The 17,884-nt window shown below is 41.0% G+C and overlaps 1 protein-coding gene across 4 annotated transcripts in view; it reads right to left on the bottom strand.

The window, feature by feature from the left end:
* NCOA2 (nuclear receptor coactivator 2) overlaps positions 1–17,884 on the bottom strand; it is a 189,445-nt gene that overhangs the window by 11,753 nt on the left and 159,808 nt on the right. For all 4 annotated transcript variants that reach the window (XM_066180299.1, XM_066180308.1, XM_066180302.1 and 1 more), the window contains 10 exons: positions 17,360–17,570; positions 13,946–14,155; positions 11,969–12,184; positions 11,206–11,335; positions 8,093–8,258; positions 5,933–6,211; positions 5,043–5,120; positions 4,272–4,509; positions 3,367–3,544; positions 924–1,122 (listed from right to left, as the gene is read on the bottom strand). In XM_066180299.1, coding sequence (XP_066036396.1) covers positions 924–1,122; positions 3,367–3,544; positions 4,272–4,509; positions 5,043–5,120; positions 5,933–6,211; positions 8,093–8,258; positions 11,206–11,335; positions 11,969–12,184; positions 13,946–14,155; positions 17,360–17,570 — 1,905 coding nt within the window. The remainder of the gene's footprint in view (positions 1–923; positions 1,123–3,366; positions 3,545–4,271; positions 4,510–5,042; positions 5,121–5,932; positions 6,212–8,092; positions 8,259–11,205; positions 11,336–11,968; positions 12,185–13,945; positions 14,156–17,359; positions 17,571–17,884) is intronic.

Genomic DNA, 17,884 nt, shown 5'->3' with positions numbered 1-17,884 from the left:
GTAGATACTCTATTATCAAATTTAGGCTGGAAAAAAAGTCATACATTAACAGCCATCACACAATCAGCTTTAAACTGGAATATTATGTTATCTGAAAAAAAAGTTATAGCAAGAGATGTCCATAGCAGGAGATGTTAGCTGAAGACACAAGAGGTACTTTCCTGCCGCTATTTCTAAGTCCACAATTTCAAGCCTGTGTTTCTGAACAAGATGAAGGTCAGCTTTGAAACAAATATGTGAGTCTGTTAATTATGTGGATTTGTTTGTCAAACACTTATTGATGTACTGAGAGAGTTTAATTGCAGGTTGACAAACAAAAATGTTACTTTTTCTTATTTCAGATATCCTAAGTAGCAGTATCAAATAAGAACGAGTGTGTAAACATTGTCTCAGCAGAAAGGAACAGATTACTTACCTATTGGTTCAGCAACCTAATTGATATGCACCATATTAGAAAAAAATGTGCATTTAGTGCTTGTAAAGTTCCCACATGGATAGTTCTGAAAGCTGATGGAATATTTATTGTCTAGGACTACAAACACTGTGGCAGTTGAAGCATTTTCCAAACCCTGTCCATGCTGGCCGCTTTCGTTCTTCTCTCTAGGAAGCAGCTGCCTGCCATCCAGTTCTAGCTTTCACTGCTGGGAAAATCAGCAACTACAGCTGTGCTACCGACACTTACCTACTGAGAACAGGAGCTACCACCAGCATATGCTTCCTGTGGAAGTCCAGGAGCTATCTACAGTGCTCTCTACCTCACTGGTCACCTTGGCTATTCGAGTGCAGAGCTAAAACCAAAGCCCTTTCAACATCATCATTTCTCAAGACAACTAGTGAGAAAAACACAATGCAATGGAACCTGAAAAACTACAGGAAATAAAAGCAAATCCTCTAGCTGTCATCTCACATCCTTAGATTCTCACCTGCTCAGGACCCATGGAGGACAACCCTGATGTAGGCACAGAGGTCGCTGAGGTCATGCTGATCTGCCCTGTCATCTGGTTCATGTTGTTCATACCACTTGTGTTGGTTGCCATGGATACACTGATGTTCATGTTATTGTTGTACATGCTGGTGCTTGCTTGCTGCCCAAAATGTGGTGGGGACTGTTGTGAAAACATGCTACAGCAAGGAATGGAAAAAGCAATGTGTCAGACTTAGAATGCTGAAGCCACTAAGAAACTTTTAAAAAGATATCTTAAGCTAGAATTTGAATAAACTGTCATTTATTCCAGCTTCAAGGGAAAAGCTAGTTTTCAGCTGCATTAATATCTAAGGAGTCAATTTTTGAAATTTAAGGTCCCATGTCTGTGTACAAAAATGCATGCCTTTGCGTGTGAAACTATGGCAGAGTACAAATCTGTTATGCATGTGCAAGAACAACCAATTAGCTGTCTAAAGGAGCTTTGTATGTATTTTAAAGTAAGGTCTGGAGAGAGAGGAGAACACCTTTAACCTCCAGTGTAAGCACAGAACAGGACTGTTGAGCTGAAATTGTAGATGGGGTAATAAACTTTCTTTTTCACAAAATAGGCTATTTGCATATATGAATACCAGATTTGCACATACAATTATGGCAAGCAGGCTCACAAATATAGACATGCAATTGTGCAGAAATTTATTTACTAGGTCTTAGCATCAGGTTTTGAAACTCTGGCACTGTAAGAAACAACATAAAGTCTACGACAACTACCCTCTATGTTTCTTTAAGGGCATTTCTGAACAACTTAAAGAGGAGTAACTGGAAAACCTCATCCCAGATTTTATTCAGTCCAAGTGCTTTCTGGACAGTATCTTCCTTCCCATTATGTTGAAAGCCATAAGAGAGACTTCTTTACATTTCCTAAAATGTACTTCATTGTTTACACATCAGGTTTTTCTAGTCTTTGAGCATAATTCAACAGCCGATGAAGGAATTATTACTGACAATGTGTCTGTTTAGAGGATGTGCATTAGACTGAAATACTGGAAGGGCTGCTGTGTCTCAGTATCAGTGGCTGACTTTCCCTCCCTGTGAAGCACTGCTCCCACTTTCAGGGTTAACCCTCAGCCTTGCACTTGGGTACTGTGTTAGGCTACTGCTGTGCACTCTGAGACCTGGTGGAGTGCAACGGCATTCTGGGCACAGGACCAAGCCCAAAAAATCCCACCATTCTCTCTCTCCCTTCCAATTCCATGTCTTTTCAGGCCACCTCACCCCATTTTTAAGTTGTTATCTGGATGGCTGAAACAGTACACTACAGATCATTGTGAATACTCAGTGGCTTGTGTAAGCACATTTGACATGTCTCTGCTGTAGAGCTGCAGTTTAGCAAAGCGAACCTTTGGACTTATGGAGCTGCCCCTGCTGCCATTTTTGGCAGGAGCCACAACAGTGGCAGCTATGCCTCCTGCAGATGCTTCAGGAAGACCGTGAGGATGAGGCATGGACAAACACAAGGATAAGAGATAAATCAGCTGCTTTAGGGGGAAATTTACTTGGATTAGCCTCATCAATAAAATACTGGTGTTTTGGGTTTATTAAATCTTTAACAACTAGTAGGAAAAAGATTTGTTGCTGTGCTAGGACAGTAAGCCTGAGAACTTCAGGATGACAAAAGCACGGTGCTAGAGACAGCTGTGTGCACCCCAGTGCCAACAGATTCAGGCTGTACCTGGTAGCTCCTCCCCTCTTCCAAGGAAAAGCTCAGATCACTGCCACCTGGAAGCTCATTGCTGCCTATTGATAGTGTTCAACATCCAACCCATTTGATTTGGACAGACTGATTATTAGAGCTACACCCACCGGGGCAGGGGCCTCAGCTGAAAAGGTGACTGCATGCATGAGGCATTGCTACAATGCTGTCAAGGAGCGACAGCTATATGCTGACCCCCAGCATGTGCAAGCACTAATGGGCTGAACCTGGTTACACTCCAGCATTTAAAGTGGGAGGTGATAATCCAATCACTGCAATTCCAGAGCAGTACGGAATGCATAGGCTCTGGCTTAGCTGATCCAGCCATGTGGAAAGCAGTGTGGGATGAAAATCATATGCAGAAGAAATGCATCCACACAAATGCTGGGGGCTGGAGTTCACTGTGCAGCACAGGTGCTTCTTAAGGGCACACAGTGTTTGATCAGTTGTAACAGACAAAGCAATGCATTGCATGGATGCAGGTCTTTTAGCTATGCACTCACTTTGCCTTGTATGAAGACAGAATTTAAACCAATTCGTCAAGCCAAATTGAAAAGAAATCTCTTTTAGGATAGATAGTTAACAACAGACAAACACACCAACAGTTACATAAAACGAGCCCGTAAATAAGTGTAGACCATAAATGACCCCATTACTCTGTGTGTTCATTTTGGTCGTCTTCTGGATTTACCTGTTACCACCCATATTCCCTTGTGCCCACCCATTCATCTCCGTAGAGGACTGATAGGCAGGATTAGCCTGAGTCTGCTGAATCATGGGGCTTTGAGTGTGAGCCAGCCTTGGTGACATCAGTGGACTCTGAGGAGTGGTAGCCCCTGTGAAGCCTGGATCGGGCTGCTGACTAATACCTGAAGAAGAAAATGAGAATTTTACCCACTGTACATTCAGAGTTAAAACAAACCAAGAGCTCATACCTGCAGATGTGTCTTTACACTGTGCTAATTTTATCATCTGGTAAGAGCAGATACCAAATTTAGAGTTGGATGGACATAATTTGCTACATCAGCAGAACTTTCACATAACATATTATTAATATAATTGTAACATAACTTCTACAGCAGGTATAAATAAAGAAACTGTATAACAACAACTGTATGGAGGTAACTGCCCAGAACAGTGGCTTGTGGCTTTGCAAAACAAAGAAAGGAAACTGTATTAATTATTGTATTACACATTGGGTTAGGGGTAGGAAATGGAATGCCTTCTCTAGAACTGATTTATATTACTTAAATTGAAGAGCTTTTTGTTTAGTTCACTCAAAATCCAGAGTCCATCAAGCAAATACGTACACACAGATGTGTTTGTCTGTGCGTACACATATTTATCTGCATATATCTATATGTAAACAAACACACACTGCACTTCTGCTGCTGCTCAAAGAAAGAGCAGTGCTGGAGAGTAACTGGCACTGGAGCTAGGAAAGTGGAACCTCCAAGGTGTCCAAACTGCCATTTTTTCCACGGTTCCCAAGGAGTCAGGCAAGAGCCTGTGGACCAGGGACTCGGACCCAGCACTGGGGGGAGCATGGGGGAGTAAGGACTGACAAAATGCACTGAGGGGGAGTGGAACCAGTACCGTAGTTTGGAGGAAATGGAAACTGCTGGGCATTTGCCTGCGGGATGCGCGGGTTGCTCATGGTTGCTGGGATGCCACCGGTGGCCACCATGCTGGGGGTCATGCTCAAGCCTTGCCCTCGCATCATCAGTGTCCGCTGCTGCACCTGCTGCTGCTGCTGCTGCATCTGCCGCTGCCGCAGGTGCTGGCTCAGGATCTCCCGCTGCCTTTGCGCCAGCATCTGTGCGTTGATGGGGCCCTGGGGGAAAACCACCGACGCCCATCAACAACCCTTCCCAGGCAACACAGCCAGCACAGGCATCTCTGCTAGGGCAATCTCAAAGATTCCAGCTTTTTCCCTCCCCCCATCATACAACTAACAAAGATAAAAAGCAGGAGAGAATAATCTCGCTAATACTTCTGCTGGGAAAGACTTCCAACAGTGCAAAAGTCAGTAACTGAAATAAAACCAGTGTTTATGGCTGCAGTGATTTGTATTTGCAGTGATTTGTATTTGCAAATGGAGCAGCTCATTAAAAACACACATCTTGAGGAAATGAGAAGCATGGTTAAAAATGCAGTTATATCAAATCTTTATTAAACAATCATCCAGCCCATGTAAAAATGGCAATGACTCTCAAAAACAAAACAGCAAAATACTCCCTTATCACACAGATTGCAATACTTGTATTGAAACTGTACTTGCCCCATAGCATTACTATTGTATTATATTGGGGCAAGAAAGCAAAAAAGGAAGTGACTTTCTTTTATAAAATGTATTATTTTTCTCACCTGTGTTGGCACTCCAGTTCTCAAAGACAGATTCATATTGGAGACGCTGCTGATCTGATTTATCAGTGGCTGTCGATTCTAAAGAGAAAAAAAACCAAACCACCCCAACACCAAAACTCAGAAGTTTTTAGAAAGAAAGGGAAAAAAAGAAATGTTACATACAGAGTCATACAGATCTACTTCCCTGGTCAGCTGGACTGTAGATCTAGTCCTACATATCCAAGCAGTGACTAATTTTCCTCCTCAAATCCTACCATCATCCACAGAATGCTGTTTCTTAAAGAGATAATACAGCATAAAAATAACAACATAGATACTACGCTGTTTATACCAAACGTACTCCCTTCATAGTTCCTGTTCCTTTTCACTTGGGGACAGGACTATTGAGGCTTACTCAAAATTAGACCTTATCCTGATGACTGAAGGCAGGAATGTTCTCTCCTCCTTAAATACAAAAAGCATTGATATCTCACTGGTAGTACTACAAACCTATGTATTTAAAAATGAAACAAGAAACAAGAACTTAACTCTCAGAAGCAGATCAAGGCCAAGGACGAAAAAAAAAAGGATGCAGTACGTAGGTAACATAAAAGCATTTAGACTGGTGGAAGAGCCAAGATACAACAAATAGAGAAAGACGGATATAACAAAAAGCCCCAATGTAACCTTGAGATCTAGGCTTAAATACTGGTCATGTTCTTGCATCGTATTATACGAAGAATAATGCGAAGATGCCAAAAAAAGAAGATCAAAAAAGAGAACGTGCAAGGCACTATCTTGTCAAAACTCATTGTGGCTCCTGCCAAATTTTAGCTGAAAAGACCCTGTCTGTTTCGAGCAAGCTGACCGCACGTGCCGCCCAGGAGAGCTGGGCAGGGTGGGGGCTGTACCTGCTGTGCCTGGAGCCGGTGCTGCAGCTGGAGCCGCAGTTGGTTGGGCTGGTTCTGCACGATGCCGGCGGGGCGCAGGCCGGGCCGGGGCTGCATGCGCAGGGCGGTGTAGCCCGGGCGCTGCCCCATGGCGTGGAAGCCAGGGTCCTGCATGGGCGCGTAGCTGCCCTGCGCCATCTGCGCCTGCGCCGCGTACTGCTGCGAGAACACCGGGGCCTTCTGCTCCAGCAGCATGCCCGACTCCTGGCTCGGGAAGGTCTCGGGGTCGACAGCTTGGCTCTGCAGAAACACACCAACAATAGGGAACAGTTGGTGGGACACGGCTTTCCAGAGGATTATATGGGACTAATACAGACAGCCTGCGAAAACAACCTTGTAGGATGTGAATGTTTTGAAACAGAAAATTACATTAGCTTTCAATATAAAACTTATAAAAATAAGCCGAATTGTATATTTGAGTATCAAAATACATTCATAGAGACAAATCATTCCTCTCTCTTTTCCTTTGTTTTGTTGGTTTGTTTTTTCTTAACAAAACCCCACAATCTTTCTTGTGTTCTTTACACAGACCTTGTGTTACCCTTCTAATGAATAAAAAACCTGAAACGACAAATGCTAGATCAGAATCTGTAAATGAAGTGATGCCAGTGTATTTTTGCCATTGAATCTGAGATAAATCCAAAGGTATTACAAATGAATAAGTAGATTTTTATCAGTATCTTTAAACAAAATAATGACTTCAAATAAAGATGCCTGAAACTATTACAGAAGCTAATGTGAACAGAGTGCCTAATTCTTTCAGGGTACTCTTGCACTAACAGATTATCCATTAGCATAAATAAACTAACACAATTCTAAATTCTATTCTAGATATTCCCCCAATATTTGCTCTAGCCAGAATAATTTTATAGCTTATTCCACAGTGACCTTGAAAATGAAAGTAATCTAAATTTCAGTGCCCTCATGAAAGAAAGTCTTTAAGCAGCTGTAAAATGTTCGAAGGCTATTTTAAAAAACATGTTTTAAAATGAAGCAGTTCTCTTATCTGCAAGATCCTTTAACTGTTTCCTCTGAATTATTAATTAAATAGAAACATATTTACTGCTTCGTTTGAAATAAACCATTATTCATAATTTTTGGTGGTGGCATTCCAAAACCAATATAATATTGCATGAAAGTTTCATACCACAAAATTGAAGTTCACCAATAAATTGTATCTCTAGCTCTACACTTCACTGACTTCTGTGTTGTACCAAATAGGCTTGGAGATAGCTTTCTCATGTTCAAAGCAGAATTTCATTGGTCATATTTCATATCTGAAGTGCAGAGCTAGTTCAGAAGTTATGCTCAGGGTGCTGATGAGTGCTGGAGAATGAAATGGGTATTGCAGGCTCCTCTAAGAATATGAAGTCATTATACAGACATATACTGGTTTTGGAAATAAAATTCTGATGCTAGAAATGTCGGGAACTAACTTTTATTCAAAATACTTTTTAATTTTTACCACTTTTTTTTTTTTCACCATATAAGACTGAAACAGGCAAGAACCACATAGAAGTCAACAAAAGTAACCGTAGGGAAGAATGGATGGAAAAACACAGAACAAAGTGTAGCAAGCAAGCTCATAATTTAGAAAAAAAAAAATCACAGTTCCAGTGCTTGGAATGAAATCAACTGCCTCAGATAAAACTCATCCCTTAACACACATTAATCAACTAAGGAAAAAACCATGGGTGAATTCACACGTTTCAAGTCTGCTAATCCAAAAGCTTGTTGCCCCCATCACAATGAACTCTTGATCCTGCTCCTCTGCTCCTAAGTCTTCATGATCTTATTTTCCTCTTTCCTATACTCTCTGTTGCTGGCCATGATCTTACCTTTGTCCCCCTATAGTTGCACCTCTGACCACTATATTTTTGTTTTGTCAGTTTAGTTGCATAAAGCAGGCCAGAAGGAGATCTAGGTGAGGGTGGCAGGGGAAAGGAAGGAAGACTAAACCAGTGGCTGAGGGAAGGTTTTCAGGTGATGCTGAGCCATTACATGGACTTCACCATCCTAGCTTGCAAGACATGGTTTATAATCCCCTTTTTCAACTCCACCTTGACAACATATCTTATAATAGCAATATCTAATGCATGCAAAATACCATGTCTTGTATACCTGGCTCACTAGTTCTGGTATTCCTAGAGCCCTGTCGATTTCTTCTAAACCATCAAAATTCCTTAATGCCATGTAAAGCTGATCCAGGAGAGCACCCTCATCACTTGGTGACTCTGATGAAGGATGATTACACAAGAGATCATCTGGTGAGCTGCCAAACGGTTGCCTGTGAAAACATGAACATAGGGCATTGGTAAACAGCTGCTGGAAAACATGAACTAATATCAAAGGATTAGTACTCAAATGGAACTAACAAGTGGAGACAGACATTATTGTAATCGCTGTCAGTTTTGTTTAGAAAGTTATTCTGGATGGAAGTTATGCTACCCAAAGAAGTAACTGAACAGTGTGATTAATGCCTGCCAAGACACTACAAGCATGGTGGATCTGACAAGCAAGAAAGACCACCACAGGTAGCCCGAGTGCTGACTGCGTATTACAGGGTCAACAGAGGAACAGAGAAGTCAGTATACAATACAGTCACTGAAGACAGAGGGCTAAATAACTGTTTTTTAAAAACTAGTTGTAACGTTGAGTGCCCTTTGTCAGGTCAAATATACCATCACAAGTAGTGCTCATTTCCGCAGACTCTCCCCTTAGTTGGTTTTCTATCAGGCTAAACAAGCCAAAGAGGTCACAGATGGGTCCATGGATTGCCTGAGCTCGCACAAACTGAACATCTGGAAGAGCTGGGCAGAAACATGAGGGAGCAGGGAGAAAAGGACATTCCCTTTTTGTTTGCAGCAAAACATTGCAGCAGCTCACCCCAAATGCACACTTGGGTACCAGTTTATTCACTTGGTTACGTGCCTTGGAAGGACATCAGCAAGAATTTGGATACTGTCAGGCAGCATGTGATGGCTCTATAAATCCTGCTTACCTCACCCCTAAATTTGTATGCGAAGCACACTCACAGTTACAAAGGCAGAATAAAGGTTTATTATAAACCCAAAGGACAAAACTTCGCGAGAAACAAACTAAATCTGAAATAACACATTATCTGCAGCCAAATGACATGTTTTTGTTCTGCAGTTCCCACACCTGCCCTGCTTCATGCATGCTACCACGAAACTGCAGTAAGAAATATAAAGAGCAGAGCATTCTTCAGGCAAGGGCAGCTACAATATGCACATCATGGAAGAATCCCATCCCAGATAATTATTCAGAGACAACAAAAGCTGTCACCCATGGAGGGAGGAAAAGCACTATATGTGAACCCTTTTTACATGTCTGTTTAGAAAAAACAAAGAAACATGTTTGTGTATTTAATTTCCATAATGAGATATATGGTTGCCATGGAAGTCTAATCTCTATGTCAAAGCTAAGCAGGAAAGCTGCATCGTCAGGCTACACACTGAATGAACTCAAAGGATGGCAAGCAGGAAAACTAATAAAAATATATTCTTTTTAACTGGATCCCAGACAGTAAAAAAAAAAGAAAGATATATGACACACCTTAAAAACATTGCAAAGTATTAATCAAACCCATATAGAGAGAAATATCTTTAACTCTCATAGGTGAAATTATAAATCAGCAAAAGGAAAGAGCAAAAAAAATCCTTTGATTCAAATTGCTTACAAACTCTAAAGATAACTTATAAAAAGGGATGTATTATATGGAAAAATAATTGGTGAGACTAGCAAAAAAACCCTCCTTGAAATTGCAAACGAATGTGAACAGACATGCTAAAAAAAAGCCTAAAACATTTGTCAAATTCTGTATATTAAAAATGACAATTACTTACAATTTCTCAATTTCTTTTATATACCCCAATGACAATTTTAATTTTTAATTTAAGAATTATTGTTACTCATTTAATACACACAACAATCAGATTATGAAAATACCAATGTTGCTGATTAATAAAGCAAGAAATGATAGCATCAACCAATTAATCATCTCTGGTTGGGGTGTGAATGATCAAAATATTGTTACTTTCAGATGCAGTGCAATGGGATTTTTTTCCACCAGCTTTAGGTATAAGGAAATTACGAGAAATGGAAAAGTAAAAAAAATGGACGAAGTAACTGCCTGGCTTGCTGACCAGACATGACCCCACATTTTCTTTTAAGGTGTAATTTTTAAAGTGAATAATTCAGTTATAGATTCAGTGCATTTTGCATACGGATATGCTAACTAAGGGAAACACCAGGAAACATCTCGAAAAGCATGGAATATAACAAAGAAATCCCACATATTTTTATGGATAATATTTTCAGATATCCCAATGAAAACTAAGATAACGTAGTCCGAACATTAACATTTTTTTCAAACACACGTTTGTTCCAAACGTATCCATTTGCTTTTCAGTCATCCTCCAATTTACTACTTACACAACTGAAAATATTTCAACATTTTGCACTTGCTTGCCCATTTTGCATTCCTTAGGCATTCCATATATACACAGTCTCTCTAAAGCGAACTGCAAACCTTTTGGAGAAGACATAGCTCTTTCTTAAAAAGTGTAAGTTGCTTGTAACAGTTGTGCCATCATTTAAAAGTCCTGATGACAAATGAAGTATTTAACACATTACATAGGAGCTAATGAGTTGGGACCAAACTGCAGTTCTGATTACCTGAGGAGGAGCTAACTTCAGGGAAGAGGCAGCCTTCCTTTCACTTCATCTTTCCTTCCTCCTCTTTTACAGAATTTTGGTCAATTAAAAAAACCCAAACAAAACATAATTAACCACGTCTTACATCTGAAAATGCCACCCCACTGCAGGAAGGGACAGATATTATGACTATGTAGTCATGGGTAGTACTACTGGCACTCTTCCACATTTAGTGTTAAGTGTAATAAGAACAGCAAAATCAGACAGAATCATGCCCACGTTAATGCTCCAGAGGTGAAAAATGCTGCAACTATACCTCAAGTGCTGGCAGCATTCACTGTGATACAGAACTTTCAATTCATTCAACACATAACATGGCAAAGAGAGCATTTATAAATATTATTGGAACACACATAGATTTCATGAGCACAAAATAATACAAAAAATAAATTGATGCACATTTGGTGAATGTTTTATGTAGAACTTTGTTTCCATGAGGTGTGTAAATCATAGGCCTGCAAAATCTCTCTATGTTCCGATGTGACACCAAGACTCACCTGTTCTGATTACCAAAAGTTGCCTGTTCTATAGGCAACATGCTGTCTGGCCACGGCGCAGTCTGATTTGGAGGTGCCTGCTGTTGGCTATACTGAGGTCCTCCTATGTTCATTTCCAATTCAGATGGCCCTAATCAAGAAAAAATAACCATGTAACTCTTCTGGAGAGAAGCTACTTTCATGTTAATGCTTTCCATTCAGTTGCCTATATCATGGTAAAAGCAAACGAAAGCATTAAGACTCCAGCAACATTACACTTAAAAGCATCATTATTCTTTTGTAAAAATTTGCTTTTAAATTATGAGAAAACATGAGTATTCTGAAAGTGGTTCAAAATGATAAAATAGCAGATACAGCATCGTAGATGCAAAAATTAATAAGACAAGCATAAGAAAAAGATTGTGTGTAGAGTCAGTACTATAATGCACTTGCTTTAAAAGTGACCAGGAACAATTATCATTCCACAGCATTTCCTCTAAAAAAACTCCACAGTCTTTAGTGAACCAAAGGCAACTTCAGATCCTCTTTCTTTGGCCACACAACCGTGGAGCTACAGAGTAGCAGGAACTGTCCATCTCCATACATTTGTTAAAATTTAGCGTTTTAGGCACCTTCTTTCCCATGTCCACAGGAAAATTTCACCGTGAAATATGGTTCTTATCAAATCTATAAATGAAGTGAGAATTTTTTACTTCTTTCTTCTCCTGCTGCATCTTTAACAACCCAGCGTGCGCCAAAAGGAACAGCTCCATGTGCGACTTACCCATATTCATGACCTGAGATGGAAGCATCTGCCTTGGGCCGGGCTGGCTGCTGGGTCTCAGGGGGATGCTGGCCGTGGGGTTGCGGATCATGCCCGCCTGCACCGGCCGGTTCATGGCACCGGCCGTGGGCGCGCAGGTCACCCTCACTGCGGGAGCCTGGCTGCCCCACTCTCCAGACGCCATGGCAGGTCGAGGGGCATTGCCACCAATCATTCCTGCACAAAAGCCAAACAATCAGGTACCAGCACATCATCAGAACAACCTTAACACTACTGCTGCCTGGGGAGCTGCATTTTCAGCGATACCAATGCAGTAGCTTCACTCAAAGCATGCTCTACCACCACAGCTGCCCATCCAGATGTGCAAAGCTGCAGAACAGTGCCTGACGCTGCTTAGTCAAGGGACTGGAGACTGTGATACATCTTACAGGAGGAAGGCCCTTTTATCATTTCTGAAATGCTGCTCAGAGTAAGTGTTCCCACATGTAGTCTGCAACAGGTGCTGAGGGTGTGTGGATAGCCTTAACTTCCTTCCTCAGGAAATGAATCACGTTTGCTGATGTGTGTCAGTGCTTTACTTTCCAAGTGCTAAGTGAGAATGGCGACTTGAGTAACAATGTGTTAACACTAAACACACTTACAAATTAGAAGGACTGAGTATCAATCCGGGCTCTGCAAACATCTTTTGGTGACTTCTTTCATTTAGAACCTAGAGCCTTCAGAGCTTCAAGGCTCACCCAGATAATCTCAGACCAATGTACGGTGCAGGGAAATTACTCACAGGAACTTTCCGATAGATGCTGAAGTTCATTACCGTTATTATAGGGGAAGTCCTCCCACATCTACTGTAAACAACTGATACGTTTTATTTACACTTGGAATATATAGAATACTACACTCTGACAGTGGCCAAGAAGCCTCAACACAAAAACCCCCAAGTCCCAAAGCTGACATTCATAGTATTTATACATTTCAATTTTTTTATCAATCAAGAGAGTAGATACAACACTGATTTCAGGTTGGACTACTGGTTCAGATTGATCTTTTCAGTTACATTATGCAACATCCCTTAAATGAATACAAAAAGCCACACAAACAATGGTTACTTATCAGTTCAATTATTTGGTGACATAGAACCAGAGAAAAACCCTCTGAAGAGGGTCTTTGTTTCAGCTGCTGTACAAAATTTGCTTTACTGTGACATCCTCGGGTTCCATCCATTTGTGTATATATTTTATCAGCTGAAAGATGTGCTGTGTTAAAGCAAGGCAGGGACACAATAGTATTCTCTAACTTGTATACGTAAGATGAATAAAACCCTCTAATATGTATAAACATGAAAGTAAGAGGACACTTGAAAGCATACAAGTTGATCTCTAAACTGCTTAAACAAAATACTTCAGCATCTGGCTGCATGTGTCTTTTAGCACTGATGCCAACTAAATATATAAATTTGACATCAAATAGCCAACTGAGAGGATTTACAATGCCCATTTATTTACTCAGAGCTCTTACAGTGGTTGTTGCACACTTGCACAGTCTTAGACTATGCACTAGTTGAAATAAATCCATCAGCCAGACTTTTCCTGTCAAACAGGCTATATGTTTGCTCATCATTAGGTGAACATGTTGTTAATTGCAACATCTGATGGTTCCCAAAAAGGAGTTGAGGCTACTAAATAAAGAATAATTAAGGGCAAAGCCAACATCATAAGGGCCACAGTAATGCCCATGATTTCACTTCAAAAGACCCATCTCTATAGGTAGGTAAAAAGCAGTGCATAAAAGACAGGACTAAAAATATGCAGAAATTAAAAATAAATATGCCAATACATAACACCCCACAAAACATGATTTCTTCCAGGCTTTATGGAAAGTAATAATCTGCCCTGGTATTAACCCCAATGTTAAGCTGCACATACTATATCCTATTACCCAAGCATATTAAAAAAAACAAAAAAAGGAAAATCATCTTACCTGTGCTACTGTTGCCTAAAGTTCCTTGACTTCCTATCATCCCTTCATTCCTGCCCATCAGTCCCGGCTGAGGTATCACTGAGTAGGGACTACTCGTTCTTATGGGTGGGAAAGTTCCTGCACCTGTTGGGTTCTGCAGTGTTATGTCAAGTGGTAAATTCTGGTTTGGTAATAACCTGCCCAGTTGCCCTGCTCGTGGGTTATTAAAAGCTAGACAGGAGGAGCAAAGAAAAAAAAGCAAAGTTACAAGAATGGAAACTTCACTAGCTTAAAAAAAAAAAAAAAAAAAAAAAAAAAAAAAAAAAAAAAGGAAAAGAAGAAAATAACCTAGACACAATTAAAACTCTTGGGCTCAGCTATTTAATCTTGCATAATTTGCCCACTCTATATCTGTCTGAGAAACATCCCTTCTTGACATTTAAACGTAAATTTCAAAAAGGAACATTCTGACACTAAACACAAACCAGATATGATGTGTATTTTAAAAAACTTTAAATGATGCAATTTAACTGACAGAAGAGTCACTATAGCAAAGTACACCACTATGTGTTGTGCATACTACTGCCAATTAATCTTATACCTAGTAGGACTGTAATTGCATGCAGATGTCATCCTGAGGCAGATTGCTAGGAATTATCTCAGTTTGGAAAGTTTTCCACCATAAGCTGTGCCCCTGAAGAAATCTTCAAAATTAAGGACAACCTGACTCCATATTGGGTCCCACAGGCCCATTTCAAAAGTCCCTCTTAATTTTTTGGGGTTTTTTACATTTTTTTGTCATTAATAAGAATAAATACTTCCATGATTCAGCAGCAACAAAAAAACAGTCCAGAAACAGAGCTGTGCCACCATAAAATTCTGGTAAAATAGAACCATCCCTGATGGTTACTGCCACCTTTATGTAACTGCTTCCTTCTGGGTTGTGCTTTTAAAATCAGCCTCTGCAAATAAAACGGCAGACTGCCTCAGCAAAGTGAGTTTCAGACTGTGACTGGCAAGCATCTGGCTCAGCTGGTCTTTGGGCAATGTTCCAATGCATGAAAGCATCCACTGTGTGCTCAACTCGTTCTCAAACATGAATGAAACACTGACCTTGTAGCTTTGATTCCATTTTCAATCCTACCCATAAAATACATGCAAGTAAATTAAACATTTTTGTGAAAGTATTATTTGCAATATTTTCTGATAGCTTCCCCTAGGAGTGGTTCTGATATAACAGCATCCTTACAGCAACTTCTGCATTTTTGTGTTCATCATATTACTGAGAAGTTAAATTAATACTTTCTTATTTTAGATCGAAGTAGTGCTACTTTTGAATCTGAAAACTTAGATGAGGTTTAGTAAGTTTATTAAAATGCACAGAAGTATCTCATAACAAAGGTCTCTGACTTTTACTTTTATCTTATAAAACCAGACTACAGGAACTTACTGTATTTATTTTTTTAATATAAGTTCTCTGTCAGGTGAATGTGCTTGCTTATATGTGTGTAGAGAAAATATATCACATCACGTACACCTAATTCCTAACCACGAGACTGAACGTTTGTCTTGTCAGCCTGTTCAACTAAGCAAACAAAACTTACTTATGATGCAAAAGTTACTTTCTCAAGATTAGGGGCATCACAAAGCCTAAGGACTGAAGCGAAATTAAACTTCAGTGACAGTTTCAGAACAATTTGCTCCAGAAGTTTGACACATCACATAGATAAATAAGTTAATTGTATGAGCAGCTTTGCCAGCACCCACTGATATTACAAAAAGGAATTCTGGAACTGCGGCACAAAATAACAACACAGTAGATGAGTTGTGATGGTGCTTAGATCAAATCACTTCCTGCTTATTCTACTCTTTGTCAGGATGGGACTGAAGGAGGCTCCCTATCCCCCACGTAACAGACTCAATGCAATTTGGCAGATCTAGCAGCCTTTCTATTTTTCAACAGACGAAAATATTTGTCTGTTGAAAATAAATATAATTCATTAAAACCTGTAAAATTAAAGTTGGTTATTTCTCCAGAAAAAAAAAACAGTAAAACCCACCAAATCTCTTTTGTTATTCTGTATGATTTGACATTCATTCTACATTGCTTTTCTGTTAGCATATGAGAGGCCCCTCACTACTTCTATGGACCTGTTTCCTGTATGCTTTTTCTACTGAACACAAGGCACAAGTTCCTAGGGGAATCAGTCACAGACATAAGACTGAGCTGGGGGAAAATATTTTAGGTTCCTAATTTTGATAGGAAATAGGATACTGCTTTTACAGAACTGCTGCTAACCACCAAGCCACTCTCATTTACAGTCATACTGTTACTGTACTGGCAGTAGCCTTGAAAGCAGAGCTAAAGCTCGGCTACCCCTAGAAAGCCAAAAGGCTGGAAGGAACAAACAGACCTTGCTTCATGAAGACTATGCTGAAGACTTCACATGCACAGAGATTTCCTTCGGACTTTTGAGGTGCTGCTGTTAGTACCTCTATACTCACAAAAGCAAGTACCTTAAACACAAGCATCCTTCTCTGAGCAACATGGATAACAAGTGATAATTTAAGAATCTGAGGTGGCCTTAATATGAATTTAAACACTACTTTTTATTGATAGAATACTGGTATTTATCTAAACATTTTTAAGTAATTTGAGTGAATTTGAAAGTGGCTCAGTGTTAGTTTAAGATTATCAGAATGGCTATAAATATTATCTAAATATTATCTACTTTACAAGAAAAAGAAAAATAGAGCACATCTAAGGGAGTAAATAGATGTGGCCATCCTAGCCAACAGCAGCAAAGAATGAAGCGGTGTTTTTTATGCTATTTTATTCAATATTAGTACTTGATAAGACTCCTGTCTTGCTTGCTTGCTTTCCATTATTCTGTGACGGCAAACCAACATTTCAATGGTGATGTGTAAGCTGATTAATAAGGTTAAAGAAAGCTGTCAGCTGGAAGTGACTCAACTAAAAGCCACAATCTCAAATTAAAGTTGGCCATTCTTAATCTTCTATCCTTCTATTAATCTTGTGGTTTTAGAAGAAGACTCTCCTTCGTGCTTAGAAAAGCTTCTCTTGCACCTTTTTGCTGCACGAGCTGCCAGAAAGGAACGACCTGCATTGCAAAAAACCGCACGGACCCTCCATGCTGAAACCCTCCCAACAGCAGTGTCACTTGTCACCACAGGAGGGGACCTTTGATTTGAGGGTACCCCTGAACACATCTCTGAAGCCACGGAGCGTGAGATCAGACACAACTCCTGCGCGTTTGGAGCTGGGATGACCGCAGATGGCGCTCCGTCCCCACACACCGCCAGCCCGGGACTGGGAGCTGCCCAGCTCCTCCCGGCCTGACCCGGGGCACCACGGCCCCGCACTGGGGGGTTCCCGAGCTCGGTGTACGCGTGTGAAGGCGGGGGTGCACTCACTGCTCTGTGAAATCCTCATTGCTGGTTTCTGGGTGGCCACTGCCGCGCCGGGGCTGCTGTCACTGGTGAGCTGCATGAGGTCATTGATGATGGCTTGCTTGTCCACCGAGCCCGCTGGCACGCCTGGGCGGCTATCTGGGAAAAGCTGTGGTAACTGGCTGTTCTGCAGGTCATCCAGAATCTCTTCCAAGTTATCCAACTCACTGCCCGGCTGCAACAAAGAACACACAAACCCACAGTACAGGTCGCAGCTCGCCCGCTGTCGGCGCCCAGTGTCCCCCGCAGCGGCCTCGGGTGTGCCTGGCACCACGGCCGATGTGGAGGGAGCTCACAAACCTGTTGGAGGGGGACTGTGCAGGCTTCCCAGGGCCGGTCTGCCGTGCTTTTGGGGAGCCCAGCGGGGCACTGGCACCCCTGCAAAAGCCCCGCATCGGGACATATGATTCCACACCCTGAGAGATTCTTCCCTGCGCACTCTGTGATCAGTGCTGACAGGGATAACAGGAGAGCCAGGAGTGCTGAAGA

Source organism: Chamaea fasciata, unplaced genomic scaffold (assembly GCF_029207755.1).
Source record: "Chamaea fasciata isolate MVZ Bird 193981 ecotype frontalis unplaced genomic scaffold, bChaFas1.0.hap1 SCAF_1, whole genome shotgun sequence".
NCBI lineage: Eukaryota > Metazoa > Chordata > Aves > Passeriformes > Sylviidae > Chamaea > Chamaea fasciata.
The sequence above is the reverse complement of the archived record's forward strand: the minus strand, read 5'-3'. Positions and strand labels throughout refer to the sequence as shown.